This window comes from Emydura macquarii, unplaced genomic scaffold, assembly GCF_026122565.2.
Source record: "Emydura macquarii macquarii isolate MOO-44397 ecotype Brisbane River unplaced genomic scaffold, CSIRO-AGI_Emac_v2 contig_2422, whole genome shotgun sequence".
Classification (NCBI taxonomy): Eukaryota; Metazoa; Chordata; order Testudines; family Chelidae; genus Emydura; species Emydura macquarii.
In genome coordinates this window covers 30,969,659-30,987,885 of record NW_027132559.1, presented here as the reverse complement: position 1 = coordinate 30,987,885, position 18,227 = coordinate 30,969,659, and the positions used below count along the sequence as shown (strand labels likewise).

General features: G+C 40.7%; 1 protein-coding gene across 1 annotated transcript in view; it reads left to right on the top strand.

Annotated features, from left to right (window-relative positions):
* The window catches only part of COL1A2 (collagen type I alpha 2 chain), a 44,413-nt gene extending 29,277 nt beyond the window's left edge, over positions 1-15,136 (top strand). The window contains exons 32-49 of the mRNA XM_067562186.1: positions 657-710; positions 822-875; positions 982-1,089; positions 2,595-2,648; positions 2,741-2,794; positions 3,979-4,140; positions 5,807-5,914; positions 7,074-7,181; positions 9,121-9,174; positions 9,282-9,389; positions 9,569-9,622; positions 9,992-10,099; positions 10,606-10,659; positions 10,806-10,913; positions 11,825-12,071; positions 12,715-12,905; positions 13,683-13,925; positions 14,722-15,136. Of these exons, the coding sequence (XP_067418287.1) occupies positions 657-710; positions 822-875; positions 982-1,089; positions 2,595-2,648; positions 2,741-2,794; positions 3,979-4,140; positions 5,807-5,914; positions 7,074-7,181; positions 9,121-9,174; positions 9,282-9,389; positions 9,569-9,622; positions 9,992-10,099; positions 10,606-10,659; positions 10,806-10,913; positions 11,825-12,071; positions 12,715-12,905; positions 13,683-13,925; positions 14,722-14,868 (2,016 nt within the window). The 3' untranslated portion in view covers positions 14,869-15,136. The remainder of the gene's footprint in view (positions 1-656; positions 711-821; positions 876-981; positions 1,090-2,594; positions 2,649-2,740; positions 2,795-3,978; positions 4,141-5,806; positions 5,915-7,073; positions 7,182-9,120; positions 9,175-9,281; positions 9,390-9,568; positions 9,623-9,991; positions 10,100-10,605; positions 10,660-10,805; positions 10,914-11,824; positions 12,072-12,714; positions 12,906-13,682; positions 13,926-14,721) is intronic.
* Positions 15,137-18,227: the final 3,091 nt, after the last annotated feature.

Genomic DNA, 18,227 nt, shown 5'->3' with positions numbered 1-18,227 from the left:
TTTTTTGTTACCATTATAACTTTTGCATGAATATTTAAAGGCTGCAGGGGAAAACGTAACCAGTCTCTATTTGAATAAGAAGAAATTCCATTCTAGCTCATGTTATAAATAGGCTTTCTAAATCTTTCATATATTGCCCATGTTGGTAAGTGAAGGAGGATTGCCACAGCACTGCTCTTTCCTAGGCAAACAGGTCAGAGTGGGGAGAGTTGTGGGAGTATAGTGGGACCATATGAGGAGAGGGTCCTGGATAGGCCTGGCCTTTCCGACTTCGCATACAGCTTAGTTCTGACTGCACACTTAGCATTCTGGTGTGGAGGGAAGCAGGCAGGGGAGATGGAGGAACACTTATCAGATCATCCTTGTTTTTAAATACTCCTGCATTTAATCCTTGGTGACGATTTCAGGAAACATCCAAAAACCATGAGAAAAATGCAACTCAGTAGCATTAAATAGGTAAAAATGGGATTATTTCTGACGAAGAGTAATATGTAGTGGTGATCTCTGCTCACTTGGATGCATGGGGGAGATGAATACATAATTCCCCCATTCATCTAAGAGAAGGCCATATTACCTAAAGTACATCCCTTTCTCATTACAGTCAGTGTGATTGCTGATGGTACAGCATAGTGAAAATGATGTTTGGTGTATTTTAGGGTGAAAGTGGTCCTGCTGGCTCTGCTGGCCCTGCTGGTCCTCGTGGTGCTCCTGTAAGTAGCAACTTAGAGAACATTTCCAGTTGCAAAAATGCCACATTCAAAAAACAACTACCCTTGAGTGCTGACAGATTTAGTCATGGAGTATTTCTTATCTCACTCTAGGGTGAACGTGGTGAGACCGGTCCTGCTGGCCCTAACGGATTTGCTGGACCTCCTGTAAGTACCAAGTATATGTTTCACTGTCAAACACTGCAACATTTTGTTGTTGTTTTGCTTTAAAATATATTTTAAACTTTCTTTTTATTCCTCTCCATGGCTTTAGGGTGCCGCTGGCCACACTGGTGCTAAAGGCGACCGGGGACAGAAAGGACCTAAGGGTGAAGTTGGCCCACAGGGTGCCATTGGCCCAGCCGGCTCTTCTGGACCAGCAGTAAGTAAATTGAATTTACTATTAAAATATACTGATCCTTGATTAAATTATGCAGCTAGCACAGCTGGCAACTAGGCTTTGAACTTTGAAAAGTTTTGGGTTTTGTTTTGTTTTTCTCCAGGATTCAGAGTTTCAAAAGTAAAGTTTTAAGCTGTGAGGAAAATGATGATTTTGGTTTGTAAGAATTTTTGAGAACTTTATCATCAGTTTATTTGGGCTCAGTTCCTGAGTCTAAAACTCAAATGAACACCCTTACCTCCAGTGACTGAGACTTTGAGTTAAATGCAAAACCAAATATGTGTCCAGGTTATTCAGAAGACCTGAGAATATCAGTGAACTTGCAGTCAAGTTTCTTGTGGCTTCAGATGACAAGTTTTAATAGTTTTGATAAAGGTTTTTATTTGTTTCCCATAATAAAACTGTTATAATTTAAACAGTCTATTTTATTTCCAATTTATAAAAATGCACCTATCCAAGCCTCTAGACTCAAGTGTATAATTTAATTTTTGAAAAGCACATAGAAGAAATTCAGGTTCAGCCAGTATTGATATTAAATTCCTCGTGACACAAGAACCGAAAATCTCCCAAAACCCCCCACTTTGCTCATGCCCACTCAACTGACTCCTTCAGATAGAGGCTAGGAAAATAAATAAGTTTTGCAACATGAAGATCAGTAAATTGAGGCTGTGTTGGACCAAGCAAGGAGGTGTCTGTGGATAAATTCTAGAGTTGAGGATCCCTCACTAATGGCATCCTATTCAAGATATAATATGTTCTTTAGGGGCCGGACTGTCAAATGCAGACTCCTCAGGTACATGGGCACCTCCGTGCAACCATGCACCTGCACACATGCTTTTGATGGAACTGTCTTCACATCCAAGTGATATAATCTAATGTGTGGGGACCTGATTGAAAAGATCCTGGAAGTCAGGACCTAGATCCTTAACTATCCCCATTTTGAAACGTTACAAGAGAAAATTTCTTTATGGATTGTTTAAGGTTCTACCGTTCTCCATATGCTTCCAGCTAAAGCAGTACCCTGCGCTGGCTTTACTCAGTCTATATAGAGTTGTTGTAATAGCCATACAACACCTATATGAGTGATTTCTTCATGCACTCTGCCAATTAAGCCATTTTATATTTTGTTTGATTTCTGAGATTGTGGGTGTGCAGGTAACATTTGGAAGCCAGTCTAAACTGAAAAATCTTTCAGGTAAATCCTGAAGCCCTTACACAGTTTGTATCCAGTCCTTGCTATGCTGACTTCCCTGAGTTTACCTACATAAGGTCTGAGTGAAAGCTAAGCAAGGTCCTCAAGATTTGACCCCAGTATTAGGATATGTACTCTGATATTGAGGGGTGGGGCAATCCAGCTCCCATGAAAGTGAATGGCAAAACTCCCATTAACTTCAGTTGGAGCCAGATTGGACCCTTATTCTGTATTTGGAACTTTGTGGGGGGAGTTGTTTGATTCATTTTTTTCCCTTTCTCCTCCTCACATGCAGGGTCCCATTGGTGCCGCAGGTCCCGCTGGTGCTCGTGGTGATAGTGGTCCTCCCGTGAGTCTTCAGGCTTCTTATGCTGACATTTTCCATGGATATTGTCTTCATTCTTTGGGAGCCCTCATCTTCCATTTGATTTCTATTTATAGGGTGCCACTGGCTTCCCTGGAGCTGCTGGAAGAACTGGTCCTCCCGGCCCTGCTGTAAGTACCAGGAGAAAATACTGGCAGGAGACAGACAGGTTGAACCACTTTAGGTCCTGATCTCAGCTCTCGTTGAGTTACTCCAGATTTACACAGGTGTAACTGAGATCAAAGACAGACCCTTAATTACTTAGCATCAGGTTTTAAAAAGTGCTTAGATTCATAAAGTTGCAGATAGGTGCCTACTGGGAATTTCAAAAACTCCCCCATTGGGAGTTAGGTGCCTAGGCACTTTGGAAAATCCCACTAGGCCTCTGTCTGAATTTTTAGGTGCCTAAATACCTTTGTAAATTGTGCCTTTTGTGCCAATTTCTGCCACCTGTATTCACACTGAGTGGCAACTTACTCTAGGAGCAGTTCCATTCACATCAGTGGGAGTGTTCCTGGAGGAAGGCAGCCCCCAGCATGGGAAAGCCTGGCAGAAAGCTGCTTTTTACCCACATTTTCAAACCTGAAATGCTGCTCTCTTTGAAGTGCCTTAAGTGGAGCACCCGAAAATGAAGGGACACAAAATCACTGATTCCTTTAAAAAATTTGGGCTCTTAATCTTTTTGCCCACCCAAATCTTTTCTTTAAGATCCAATATGTAATCTAATCACACATGCAAAGGCTGGCACTCTCATCATGAAAGTGCTTTCATTCATTTGAAAAAGACCCCTTTTTCCCCCTGATCTGACATTCCTTTATTGAATTATGCTCGATACCATGGCATATCTGACAGAACTGAAAGCAGCTATAAAGGGGTCCAGCCAAACTGGAAGAAGAGAATACCATGTTATACAATTGATTACAATTAATGTTAATAATCACGGCCAATAGGCACAGAACCAGGACTGTAGTTTATTCTGGGCCAAACTGTGCCACTCTTATTCACAATAAGTAATACCCTGCTCCTTGGGTAGGTCCATTCATTTCAGACATGCATTGTTAGTAAGGGAGGCCCTAAGGCCCAGATCCTCAAAGGTAATTTAGGTTTCTAACTCCCATTGATTTCAATGGAAGTTAGGAGTCCCTCAACACCTTTTGAGGATCAGGGCCTACATCACTAATAAACTATTGCTAAATGCCTCTTTTTGTTGTTGTTGTTGTTGTTTTTGTTCCCGGATGGGTCGGTTTCATTGAGAAATGATGGATAATCTCTGTTCTCTGCAGGTTGGTGAACTAATGCTTATATTTAATCCTAGGGTATCACTGGTCCCTCTGGTCCTCCTGGCGCAGCTGGCAAAGATGGTCCTAGAGGCCCACGTGGTGATACTGGTCCAGTTGGTCGTGTTGGTGAACAAGGTATTGTTGGCCCACCTGGTTTCGCTGGTGAGAAAGGTCCATCTGGAGAGCCTGGTGCTATTGTAAGTTATACAACATCTCTTGGCATTCCTAAATGTTGCTTTTATTGTAAACATTACGAATTCCAGTACAGGTGTTGCGCTTTGGCAGTTTTCTCTTTTAGCCCCTATTCGTCAAAGTGCTTAAGTTCATGCTTCCCTCTGAGTATGACCCTAAATCCCACTAAAGTCAGTGAGACTGAAGCACATGCTTAAAGTGAAGCACATGCTTAAGTGCTTAGTTGAATCAGGGCTGTGAAACGCAAAGTACGTTGTAAGCTCTCTGAGTCAGCTTCAGCCACCTTTACTCACGCCAAGTAGCATATTAGTCTGAGAACACCCTTCTGAGACTTGGGGGTCTATTTGCAGAGGAAGGTACTGTTCGGTCTGAGTAAGCGTGGCAGAATTTGGCCTTCTGCTATTAAGCTGCAGTGCAAGCATATTGCTTTCCTACACAATAAAAGACCAAATATGATGCTAAGGAAGGAATTTCTGACTATATGTTTTAGACCAGTGTCTCTCAACCACCGGTCTGTGGACCAGCGCTGGTCCCTGCAATCTCCCTGACATAGTTTAGGAACATAGCAAGGTAGTCCCTCATATCAAAAAGGTTGAGAAACACTGTTTTAGATGATTTCAGGTCACTTATGCAGCAGGATCCGTAATATGTGGCTGAGGTCTCAGTGATCTAAACTGCAAATTAAAATTGTACAACCACAAATAATTGATCAGCACTCTTAAATTTGCACTCTCAGAACTACTGGCCCTTCTAAGGCCAAGATGATATTCTTAGGTCCTAGAGTATAGGCTATCTTGGGTTATCACTTTCTGCTTCTTTATCAGTTATTTTTCCATGAGCCATTTAATTTACAGCAAACAATTCTGTAGTGCCATGCATATGATTTGTGCATGTAACTGACAATAATGCTAATGAGACTTGTGTAGGTAAATCTTTATGCATCATGCTTAAAAATTTCCCCCTTATATCCAGTGTAGGCCTGATTCTCCACTACTTTACAACTAGCATAGTCATTTACACCTGAGTTAATAGTGTTTACACTCACATTGCATAGACATAAATGAATATGGACCGTAGCTGGCTATTTTTGGACCAAACTAGCTAACCCCTTCATAATTTCAGCAAAGTAGAAGGGTACAGCAACAGGCTCTCAACAGCTGAGTGTATGTTCACACTGATATCTTTAAAACCTTCTAAAGATTAGAGGATTAGTTTTTATACTATAGCATCTCGTGAAGTAGATTTATCCTATCACTGTACTGAAAAATATCACATTCTTTATGGACATCCCTCCCTCTGTGTCATGCCAAATGCATGGGATAGTAGAAGGACTCAGCAGAACATGGAGAAAAATAGATTTTTCAGCAACAAAACTTTTCATTGGAAAATATTTTTGTTGGAAAAGTTTTGAGCAGCTATATATATTATATACTTTAACTCTGAAATTTAATGCAACATACAGAATGTCTAACTTGTCTTGTATGGGAACTATTGCTGTGAATTATGTAGTGAGATTTCCTCTGAAAACATGTGGTGCAATTATGGGATCAAATCAAATTGCAAAAATTTAGTGTTGGTGAAAAATCAGTTCAGATTTGCAGTGCCACTGCAAAGATCCATTCTCTGTAGACAAGAACCATAATATTCGATGTTCTCTTCCTCCTTCCTCAGGGTCCTCCTGGTATCTCCGGACCACAGGGTATTCTTGGTGCTCCTGGTATCCTGGGTCTGCCTGGCTCTCGGGGAGAACGTGGTCTTCCAGGCATTTCTGGATTAACAGTGAGTCTATGACATCAGTTATATTTCTTATATTAGAGAACTTAGAGATAAAATTGACATTTCCTTTAACATTTAGGAAATCTAGGACACGTAGAACCGGATTCTGATCAATTACACGATTGTAGATCAAGAGTAACTATATTGATATCAGTGGAGTCACAACAATGTAAAATTGGTGAGAGATCGAAGTGTGACTCATAATATTTAATGTTTGCTTCAAAGAAAGAGTAAGGCTGAGTCTGAGATTTAGGATTTAAAGTGTAGTAGAACCTCACTAATTCTGACTAATACGCAAATCTGTACATCCCTTCCCTTAATTTGTACCAAAAACCCCATCCCTTCTTACATTTTGTTATGCATTCTCTCTTGTTCTTTTTAATTTTGTGTGTTTACTTTCCCATTAATTCCACTAATTAGTAATGGATCTCCCCATCATTAATGTCAGTTAATGAGGTTCTCTTCTACTTTGTATCCCATGGACTAAATCAAGTCAGTTATACACTTATGAATTAAAATGTTCTTTAGATGACATACAGATGCTCATGTCACAAATCCTTCTTCATCAAGATCTTAGAGAGACAAGGTGGGTGAGGTAATAACTTTTATTGGACCAACTTCTGTTTGGGGGAGAGACAAGTTTTCAAGCATATGCCATTTCCAAATGGCAGCAGAATAGGACCACATTGCAAAAAATTCAGTTGCAATGTTATGTCTAACTTGCATGTCAAATTACCACAATCACACACACCCAGCGGATATTGTGCATGTCCTGTTGGGCATTTCAACAGCCATTTTCAACTATAAACACCTTATTTGTATCTGGAAATGAGGACACTGATTAGGCATGTATTTATACCTAACCCTAGGCACTCTCCCTTTTGAAAATCTGTCCCAATATGTGTAATATTAATCTTTTATATAAAGCTTTTGTTTCCAACATTGGCTGGGGGAGGGGGAAGGCACAAAGCATGAAGTAAAGAAGACTGCTTTCTTGTTGTCTGATGCGCATATTAGTTTCTCCAAATTTTGCTTTACTCCTTAAAGAGATATTTCTTTTATTGGTGCAGTTTATGGGAAGAAATAAATATTAAGAAAAGTGTTGCTCAGTGAAGCCAGTATGTGAAATCAATACAATGTACTACTCTTGTTCCCTTGCTAGGGTGAGATAGGCCCTCTTGGCGCTTCCGGTCCTCCTGGTGCACGTGGTCCCTCTGGCCCCGCAGGTTCTCCAGGTCTGAACGGTCCCTCTGGTGAAGCTGGCCGTGATGTAAGCTACGTTTTATTTCATTTGGGGTTTTTTTTTAGTTCAGAATAATATAAAACGTATGTGGAAAAACAGGACGTTGCTGGTGAAAATGCTGCTAGCAAAATTACATCCTGCAGCGTTTTAGAGACCGATTAAAGCAGGAGCCTTGGGAATCCAGGCCACACATCAGAGGGGTCCTAGATGGACAAATGAATCCAAGTCATAGCGGGAAGGCAGCCAGCTTTCCTCACCTCCTCTGCTGCAAGCTCTTCAGGGTAGGGATCATGTCATAAAAGGGCCTCGAACCTGATTGGGACTTCAGGTACTAGGGCAATTTAAGTCAAATCAAGGACTCAGGAGTGGGAAGTAGATAAGAGTCCATTAGAGGAGCTGAGAAGGGTACAGGACTGGACTAGAAGGAAGAATTTACCTGAGAGGCTGGTTATCCCATAATTTTTAAAGTACTCAGAACCACACATCATTTAGATACAAATGTAGCAGAGGTGAATTATATCTCTTGCAGTGAATTAATGAAATGTAAAAACAACATTTAGTGGGGAATGCAATACTCATAATCCTAAATGCAAAATCTTATCTTTGAATTCAAAGCCAATCTTAAGGGGCAGAAAGTAAGCATGTAACTCGAGCATTCAGAATGTGAGCTGTTAATAATCGCACAATCCAGCACATTTTGAGCACTATGCCAGAATAAATAATTATTAAAACAATGGGAGTGAACTCCATAATGTTTCCCTGTGTGCCTGAATTGATGGGAAAGAGCCTTAAATGTAAGGGTCTCAAAATTTGAAAAGACATATGCGGTCTAAAAATGTTAAGGAGCAGACTGGCTTTTAAACCACACTTCTACACAGTGGGGTCCAGTAGGAGCACCAAAGAGGCACAATCAGTGCTGCAGCTGCTTCTTGTGCACTGGGAGAGTGAGGGGGAAGCCATCTGCTCTAACCATTAGGCTAACTGCTCCCCTAATGTACTGGCATGGCTCTGCAGGCTGGTACCTGGAAAGGAGGGATATGGTTCTGCCTCCTCTCTGCCCTCTTTTTGACTTCCTCTTCCCTGGGGGGGGAAACCCAATTCTTGAGAGAGGAAACCCCTTGCCTAACCATGCTGGGAGGTAGGCATCTTGCCCACCCATACAGCAGCCATGCACAATCTAGCCTTATGGGGACTACAAATAAAGTATAAATAAATTATTCGGCCCCCTATAACTGTAGAATAATCTCCTCAACTGGTACACACTGGTGAAACTTAATTGGTAAATTTAAGCTATGCCTCACATTATTGAATGCTCACAGGAACACAATGTGATCAGAGGACGTTCACTTTATTTCATTAATTTCTTTAAAAATAAATAACTTCCATGCTCTGTGATGTTCAAATTAAGAGCAGAGTCACTAGGTAAGCATCCATAACATCAGGGAAGCAGCTGAAATCAACAAAAAGGTCACAAAGGAAGAAATTTGTGTTTGCTAACACAGTTGACATTAGTGAAGTACCACAACAGAGTAACTGGACCATGAATCTGTCATTTGATGTCCGTGTAATGCATTACATTGATTTCCTCCCACCACCCCCTGCAAGACCCTGCCACTGACACTTTTTTCAAGTAAACAGAGTTCCCTTTCCTAGGGTGCCTGTCAAGTGAAATATTTGAAATCCATCCTGTCTTTCATATAACTTGAACAGATTTAAAATATCTGAGGATGACATTTATACAGCAGAGAAAATTGTACAACTTGTCAGTATTGGTCCAAAAAGTAGGTAGCAAATATTATAGGTGAAGTTTCTTCGTAGACTTTGGATTGTTTGTTTTTGTTTTTCAAGATTTGTGCTGTCTTTTTTTTAAAATGTCTGATAAGTTTCATAGTCACAAGGAATTGCAATTTGGCACACATCTCTGTGTTGATATTAGGGTGACTTATTTTTTATGCTGTTTTAACAGGGCAATCCTGGTAATGATGGTCCTCCAGGCCGTGATGGCACTCCTGGTTTCAAGGTAAGCTTTTCTTCTTTGTTTCATACTCATGGCAGAAATGTGTCGATCCTTATAAGAAACCGGCACTGATACACTGTCTGCTTCCTCTGACCTTCCCTTGTCTTTAGGGTGAGCGTGGTTATCCTGGCAGCAACGGTCCCGCTGGTGCCGCTGGTGCTCCTGGTCCTCATGGTTCAGTTGGTCCTTCTGGAAAGCCTGGAAATCGTGGTGAAACTGTAAGATAAGACTTTAATTTCTCATGTTACTGAAAACACCTGCTAGTCCATAATACAGATATTGATCACGGAACACTTACTGCTCACTTGTCCTGGCAACAAGTAGATACACAGGGCACTGGGCTTTTCCATTCAAATGATGTGTAATAGCTTACATGTATTTTATGTTCATGTTTCAGGGTCCCGCTGGTATTTCTGGTCCTGTTGGTTCCGCTGGTGCAAGAGGTCTTGCTGTACGTATGTTTTTTTAAACTCTCTGCAAAAAAAAGGTTAAGTAAGAAATGAAAATGCATGCCTTATTGCTCATTAAGGGCTCAACCATGAGTCCTAGATAGGGCCCTGAGAGGAGTATTATGGATTTTAAAATATTTATATGCCTAGAATTGTTCAAATTTAAATCTGTATCTCCCTCCCATCGGACTGATCCACTCACCCTTGAGCGGGTTCCGTATACACTAACAGAATGTATGTGCATGTTTCAGGGGGAGAATACGACATACTTTAAACTACTCATGGTTTATTTTCACTTGGGCTAACTATGTCTAGAAAATGTTTCAAAATATTCCATTTTATTTTTCCTTTGATGGGTTTTTCTTCTCCAGGGCCCACAAGGTCCACATGGTGAGAAAGGTGTTCCAGGTGAGAAAGGACCTAGAGGCATGCCTGGTTTTAAGGGACACAATGGATTGCAGGGTCTGCCCGGTCTTGCTGTGAGTAAACATTTTGTAATCACTTAGAATGGGGAGCACAATGGAAATAAGTAAAACTACCACAATGTGTAAAGATGAATATGTGCAACTCCGTAGGCTAACACTGCCTTGCGACTCTTTCAAAGGCTGTGAAAGGCTCTTATATGTTTAGATAGTTTAGTGTTTGTTGCCTCCACAAAGCATGTCAAATTTTTAAAAGGCCTCTAAACTATTCCTACAAATATCATACTGCACACTCGAAACATAGAGACACGCATTTAGAGATTGGTTATGAAAAATTGGCCCACATTTATTTAAAAGCATATTCATTTGTTGTAATAAACTATGTACCCATTTCTGTTATAATGTTGTAATACTGTAGCACAGACAAGTGCAAGATCCTCATATAGATTGTATTATCCCATTTGGAGAGCTCCACGCCTGAGGGTGTGTTTGATCAGTATCATATTAATATAACTATGTATCATTGTTTTTAATTCTTGTGTGATTTTTCTTTTTTCCAACAGGGCCACCATGGAGATCAAGGTCCCCCTGGTTCCACTGGCCCTTCTGGTCCAAGGGTATGGGCATTTAAGTGAATACTCTTCATTCATTTGGAATATGGAAAGGGCAAATAACCTGCTCAAATGCTTGAGATTTTTTTAAAATATATTCCTATTTCTAGTGTATTGTTTACTTCCATTAAGATGTTGTTGTTCTGTTTTAGGGTCCTGCTGGTCCTTCTGGTCCTCATGGTAAAGATGGTCGCAATGGAATTCCTGGTCCTATTGGACCTGCTGGTGTGCGTGGTTCTCAGGGTAGCCAAGGTCCTTCTGTAAGTTTGATTTTTTTTTGGTGATAACAAATTAAGGGCACAAGCTGAAAACATCACTTAATAGCCCCAGAAGTTTGGTGGGGAGGGTTAAGAAGAGGAAATGGAAGCGATTTCTAAGTTTCATTTTTCTCAAACAGAAGCAGATATTTTTATTTTGCATTCTAAAAAAAATAAGATTTGTTACAGGATAGCATTAAAGACAACTACAGTACAAGTGCCTAGGGGGGCCTAGGTATGAAAGCCCAGAAATAGGATTCTGCAGAGCTGAGTTATAGTCTTAGTTCTGCCATTGACATGCTTTGTGGCCTTGGGCAAGTCACTTAATCTTTTTGTGCGTCAGTTTCCCCAGCTGTAAAATAGGGATCACTACATTGGTCTTAATTTGGAAAGCACTTTGAAATCCTCAGATTAAAAGCACTGTATAAATGAAAAGCGATATCGTTATTGTTATTATTCCTATTCCGTAGTCTGACTATGTGACTGATCCTGGAAATGGCCCTCACATTTCTGGTGTGCCATTCAAACATTTAAATTAAATAGTCATGTAAATTAAATATGGGGCTAAAATGAGAAGGCTGAACCCGCTGTACATTTAAATTCTCTTTTTATATATGAGAATATGTACCTTAGACCTAAGTGCAGAGCCCTTATTCAAGTTGATGAGCGCTTACTGTTTGTAGCCAGTGAGTACATATACAAAGAAGATGCAACAGTCCTAAATCTTGCATCTGCTCCCCCCTTTACCTGCAGTGCCCATCACAAAGCAGCTCCCTAGCAGCTGCTTGAGTCAGGAGCTGAGAATCCTGTGCCTTAGGGTAGGGCTATGCATGCCCGTAAGTAATTGGGTGTAGTGTGCACATCAGTAACCAACGTGTCCAGACTTGTATAATTCTGACTTGGAACCTCTTTAGGGTCCACCCGGTCCACCTGGTCACCCTGGCCCACCTGGTCCCAATGGTGGTGGATATGAAATTGGCTATGACGCTGAATACTACCGGGCTGATCAGCCATCTCTCAGACCTAAGGACTATGAAGTTGATGCCACTCTGAAAACATTGAATAACCAGATTGAGACCCTTCTGACCCCAGAAGGCTCCAGGAAGAACCCAGCTCGCACCTGCCGTGACTTAAGACTCAGCCACCCCGAATGGACTAGTGGTAAGTTAGTGCTAGATGGGTGCCTCTTTTGGCTTGCTGGTTGTATTCAGCTTAGCAGCTTTCTTTCAGTGTGATTTCCTGGTTGACTATAGCCTGGTAGCAGAAGTTTTATTCTTTAAGGGTGAAATTCACCCCTGTGCTGAGGGTCAGCACAAGGCACATGCCCCACTTTAAGTCTGTCTTAAGTCCAGTTAGTGGTATTGAAGTGGTGTATAGTGCTTGTGCTGGGTCGTGGCATGGGGGTACATAACTCGTAATGCTCTGGACAGGCAGTGGATATCGTTAAACTAATAAATCACCAGTGAAACAACATCTCCTGCCTCTGCTGACAGCCCAGTTACACGAGCTCTCCCCAAAGAGTTTCCCTTCATTTTCATTGTGGTGCAGTCCCCACATTGGTGACTTTGAATCGATATGATAATTATATATGCTCGGCTTTCAAAAGTAATGAACTGCTACACATTAACAATATGCAAATACAGGTTTCTTGTGGTTTGCAGGTTGCCCCCGTAATACTGTACCCAACTGTGGTATCTATTCTATCCTTTTGGGTATTTATGCCAGGCCCAATACCATAGTAGCTGAGTGCCAGCGTGAGGCTGCTGAATGTATTTTTAGTCACCAATTTTTTTTTCAATGACAGGTTTCTACTGGATTGATCCCAACCAGGGGTGCATCATGGATGCCATCAGAGTGTACTGTGACTTCTCCACTGGTGAGACCTGCATCCATGCTAATCCAGAAAACATCCCCACTAAGAATTGGTATGTCAACAAGAACCCCAAGGACAAGAAGCATGTGTGGTTTGGCGAAACTATCAATGGTGGGACACAGGTGAGCAGCCAAAGAGTGCAAACTCGAGTGAATTTGTTTCCTATAGTGCTGTCTTTGGAAAGTAGAATTCAAATTTTGGTTTTGATCACAATTGCAAAATGGGCTTTTTGGAATCATCCTAGTTTCCCTTTGGGAACATCACAGAATCACAACGGAGTTTATCACAACTTAACATGTTTACTAGTCATTGCTCAAGGGAAGCCCAGGATTGGTATATCAGGAATGTTGCAAATCAGCATGGGAATACAGGCACTGAATAGGAGTATTGTCAAAAGTCCACACAGACTTTTCTTACCTTTTTTCAAGCTTTATAATTTGCAGTCAATTTATCCTTAACATGTTGCTCTGGACATGCTTAGGAAAACCTTTAGAATAGAAACAGATGACAGTAGATTCCTCCTAAAGTTATGCCATCTAAACTCTTAGCACTGCCATAATTAAAAGATGAGAGATGCCCACCAGGTGTGGATGTTTACATTTGTAGCTTCCAGTAATATAACGAAAAAAACAGACACACAAACCCCAACTGTAAATAATTCCATTTCTTCAGTTCCATAGATCTAATCAGGTTATTTTTTTAACTGAGTTGTTTTGGTCTTGTGGTGAAATCTCAAAGTTCTCAAGATCACAAGCCCCTGACTTCCATGATTTTTACATTTCTATAGCATCCCCCGTTCACTTCAGACAGGCACACACGCACACACATGCTGTGGGCAAATTATATCCCATTACAGTTCAACGAATATTTGATTTAGAGTTCTTTCCTACTGTTTTTAGTTTGAATACAACGAGGAAGGCGTAACCTCCAAGGACATGGCCACCCAACTTGCCTTCATGCGTCTGCTGGCCAACCATGCCTCCCAGAACATCACCTACCACTGCAAGAACAGCATTGCATACATGGATGAGGAAACTGGCAACCTTAAGAAGGCTGTTATACTGCAGGGATCCAATGATGTTGAACTACGAGCTGAAGGCAACAGCAGATTCACTTTCAGTGTTCTTGAGGATGGCTGCTCTGTAAGTACTACTGAAAGCACAGCTTCCTGTTTACGTTAGGGATAGAGTTGGATGGTGATACAGAGCTAGATTACCAATCTCCTCTGTAGAACGTTAGTCATTAAAGTTCATATTGTGTCAGAGATAGATAGCCTCTAGTACTGAATACTACAGCCCTCTCGGTAGGTGTGCACAGGCCAAAACACAGAAATATCACACTTTTCACAGTACAGAGGAGCCAGAAGGTGGAGAGCTCATTGTAGGGATTTCACCCCTCTACATACCACAGAGAAAGCTGCATGCAGCTGTCTAAGCCAGAGCACAGAGGGAATGATGTGCAAACCGTAGAAGTGGCAAAAGTCCATGCATACAGGAGATCCAGTAGTCCAAAATCCTACACCTGCTATTCCTCCATATCCTGCCTAGCCACTGGAAAGCAGCTCCATCCTAGCTGCTTCAGGCAGGAGCTGAGAACCCTGTTCTTCAGCCCCACATTCAGTTCTTGGAGCCCAATGACCAATGATTGTAGCAGTGTCCTCTCTCAGAGGCTTTGATCCCTCGTGCCTATATTACTGTATTAAAGACAGAACACAGAATCTGCTACTCTTGCTGATCAGATAGCTGCTAAGTAAAATGATTAAAATAAATGTGTTTCTTTATATGAAAGATTTGAGTATTTGGGCATCTAATTGACAAACTGTGCTAGCAAAATTAGTTGTAACAGATTTCAGGAGAGATTAAATTCACTGGAAGAAATGTTGGTGCTATAAAAAGCACAATAACTCTTCTAACTATCACTATTATTGTCATCTTACAGAGAAAGACCAATGAATGGGGCAAAACAATCATTGAATACAGAACGAATAAGCCATCTCGCTTGCCCATCCTTGACATTGCACCTTTGGACATTGGTGGCGCTGACCAAGAATTCGGTTTGGACATTGGCCCAGTCTGTTTCAAATGAATGAACTCAAACTAACTTAAAACCAAAAAAAAAAAATCTCTCTTTGCCATTTCTTTTTTTATACTGAAAGCTGACTCCTTCCATTTCTTCTGTTCATCTACTTGCTTAAACTCTGGGCAAAAGAGAAGGAGAAGGATTGATTGGAGCGTTGTGCAATGCAATTTAATACAGCCCCAAAAGGACTCAGAAGTCTTTCAAGAATTTAACACCTTGTTTTGGGAAATGTCAGCCTTTGTAAAAAAACAAAATAAAAAATCATGAAAGTTTGCACCACTTGTGGCCTTTGAATATCTTCCACAGAGGAAGTTTAAAACCACAGCTTCCAAAGGTTTAAACTACCTCATACACTTAAAGCCAAGTGTGATCCACATTCATAGTAGGTACTTCTGCATATGATCTGAGGTGCTTTTAGTTCCATTCATAATACAAAGGTGCTAATTTCAGTATGATAGAGAATCTTTCCAATACTTGAACTTTGATGGTGCTAGCAGCATTTGAAATACCACTTTTCTGTATTAAGTTGTATTGTTTCTTTGAAATCTGTCTCAAAACTTTAGTCAGAATGTCCCATCTCACCCCCAGATTAAGCATGTGGATCATTTTTTCCCCCCATCTTCATCCTCTTCCTCCAAATTCAGGTGCTCATGCTTTTAAACCTCATTTTCATCCTCTACGATGGGTAAAAAGAAAGCATAATTTCTCAAAAAAAAATTGTACCTATTTTGTATATGTGAGATGTTTAAATAAATTGTGAAAAAATTGAAATAAAGCATGTCCAGTGTTCCAAAAGAAACCATTGAATGAGTAAAGTTCCTTGCTTAAATGCATCAGTGGATATTTGCACCCAATATATGCATTATTAATTACCTGGCTTCTAAAAGCAAAAAAATAAAAATAAAAAAAAATAGCAAGATACAGCACTACTGCTAAAATATCTGGCTACATCCAGGTCCCTATTTGGTTGTTCTGAATTATTTGTTTGCTAAATACACTAAAACATTCATTGAAAGCCTGCTTGAGTATAGTTAATGGTGTAGCAATAATACAATTTAATGCATTAAGCACCAATTAATGCTCATCTTTTTCTATAAACTATAAATGTGACATAACCCAGAGTCTGTCCTTATTTGCTAATTCATGGATTAAATATGCAGTCAGATCCAACATTAGATCTAAGAAAAAAAATCATATTTACTACATTTTTTCTTTACACCAGATAGCAAAATACATAATTGATCATGCATACCTGATGACCTCCCCGCCCAACTGTGCAATGACATTTTAAATTCACTTCCCATATCTCTGTGTGCATATGCGTACACACACACACACACTTCTTTTCTGCGGTTTCTGGCAGTTAGGGTAACCAGTGAAGAAGTTGCCTTTCTCTTTCTGAACTAAGCATGCAATACATTTGCATAATTTCATTTGTCTGTTTGATGTAAGATATTTGTTTGCTGTATGCCAAGACCACATGGAAATAGTTTATTGATTTGTTTGGCCATTCAACTTTTTAGTTCAACATCTCTGTTTTATAAAGTCTACAGACAATTCAGCAGCACTAGGCTTCCCGGTCTAACAATATTGATAACAGGCAATAATGAAGTTTTTTCCTTTGGTTAAAATATTAAAGAGATTCATGGCCAAATGCTGCCTGGTGTAGTGTGGGTGCACAAAGCAGGAAGGGAGCACAGGGACCCGCATTTCGCCCACCCTCTGTATCCAATGGCAGCAGTAAGACAGGATTCTTGCTTAGCACTGAGGAAGGAAAAAGACAGAAGACCCAATTACCCTGGTTCCAAAGGGGCATTGTGTTCGGGCTGGTGACAGGCTGCTGTTGGTAGAAGCTTTGTCTTTCTTGAATACATATGCAAAAGTAAAACCAGTAAAAAAAAGTTTAAAAAATTGTTCTCTAGCTTATTTGGAGGAGATTTTGTTAAGCAGTAACAGTACCCCCAGCACTATATAAGACACAGGAGGTCCCTACCTTAAGGAATTTACTGCCTAAGTAGATGGAACAAAACATGCTGGGAAACTCAGAGAAAGGTTCTATCCTAGAGCTCTTTAAATTATTATTATGCTGGTAATAGGTGGATGGCCATACTTTCCTGAAATAGCTGGACTGAAATTCTGACTGGATTAGCATTTCTGAGATTAGGGCAGAGTTCCAGAGACAGAAGGCAGCACAGAACAAATAAGAACAACAAGAGGCGACAAAGCAAGTGGTGAGATGAGGTGGGCTTTGCTAACGGATCCTTTCTATAGGTAGGTTTGAAAAAGGTTTGCAGAACAAAGTGCTCTGTGATTGGAGTGGAAGTACCATGGGAGTGGTGGGTGGAGTGACCATCGGTGAGCCTCCTCTCTGAACACTGTGGAGTCCAGGTCAGCCTAGAGCATGGGGTGGCAGGGGTGCGAACAAAAAAAAAAAACCTTTCCAGCCTTGTTTCTGGAGAGCTGATTAAGACCAAAGGCCCAGGTTTCAAAATAAAGGCCCTTTATTTGTCCACCTGGACCTTTTACATGTCTACAAATGGAGTCCAAGTTCAGGCTTCTGAAATTATGGCACTTTGAGTCTAAGAATCTGAATGAACTGAATAAAGGATCACTACCAACCTGAACTCTAATCAGTTTTAAAAATGAGTGAGAAGTAGTTACAGGTACTTCACCTGCCTCTCAGCTCCCCAACCTTTCTTTTATTTTAGTTTTACAATCATGCTTTCCTAGTTAAAAAAAAAAATTCTCCCCCTCTTCCCACCCTGCTATTGCTGTATGAAATACAGGGTTTAAAACTTCAAATACTTTGGTGCTCAGCTGGATCAGCTAGAGGCCAGTCAATTTCTACAATGCTAGAATTGCAAGGAGTATAAAAATTTCCCCATGATCAGTGCCTCTAAGTGCATCTAAGCACCTCCAGCATATCTGCAGACCGGAGGAAGTCTGCAAAGGTCTCTGGTAGACTTGGGCACTGGCCCTATTCATTTTATTAGTGTTTTGGGGAAGAGAAGGACAATAGCTTAGCAACCACTCATGTGCTTAAAATGCAACTGATGACAGCTGGGATTTTAAAAGTGGCGTAAGGGAGTTGGGTGCCCAACTCATACTATCTGTGTAATTATATTCTAAGCATATAATTATTTAGCTGGGTCAAGAAGGAGTTGGTTTCTTTTTACTCCCCAGATAGTAACGAGATGGATAGCATTAGTGCCTACCCTTACCAGGGGTTTTTGGCAACTCCCTAAAGTGGAGTTCCTAAAAGCTAATCTAGTTATTTCTTAACTATGCATACAGTTATGTGCCTGTAGTGTGTGTGAGCTTTCCTCCACCACATCCATATTCCTTTAGTCTTGTTAAACTAAAAC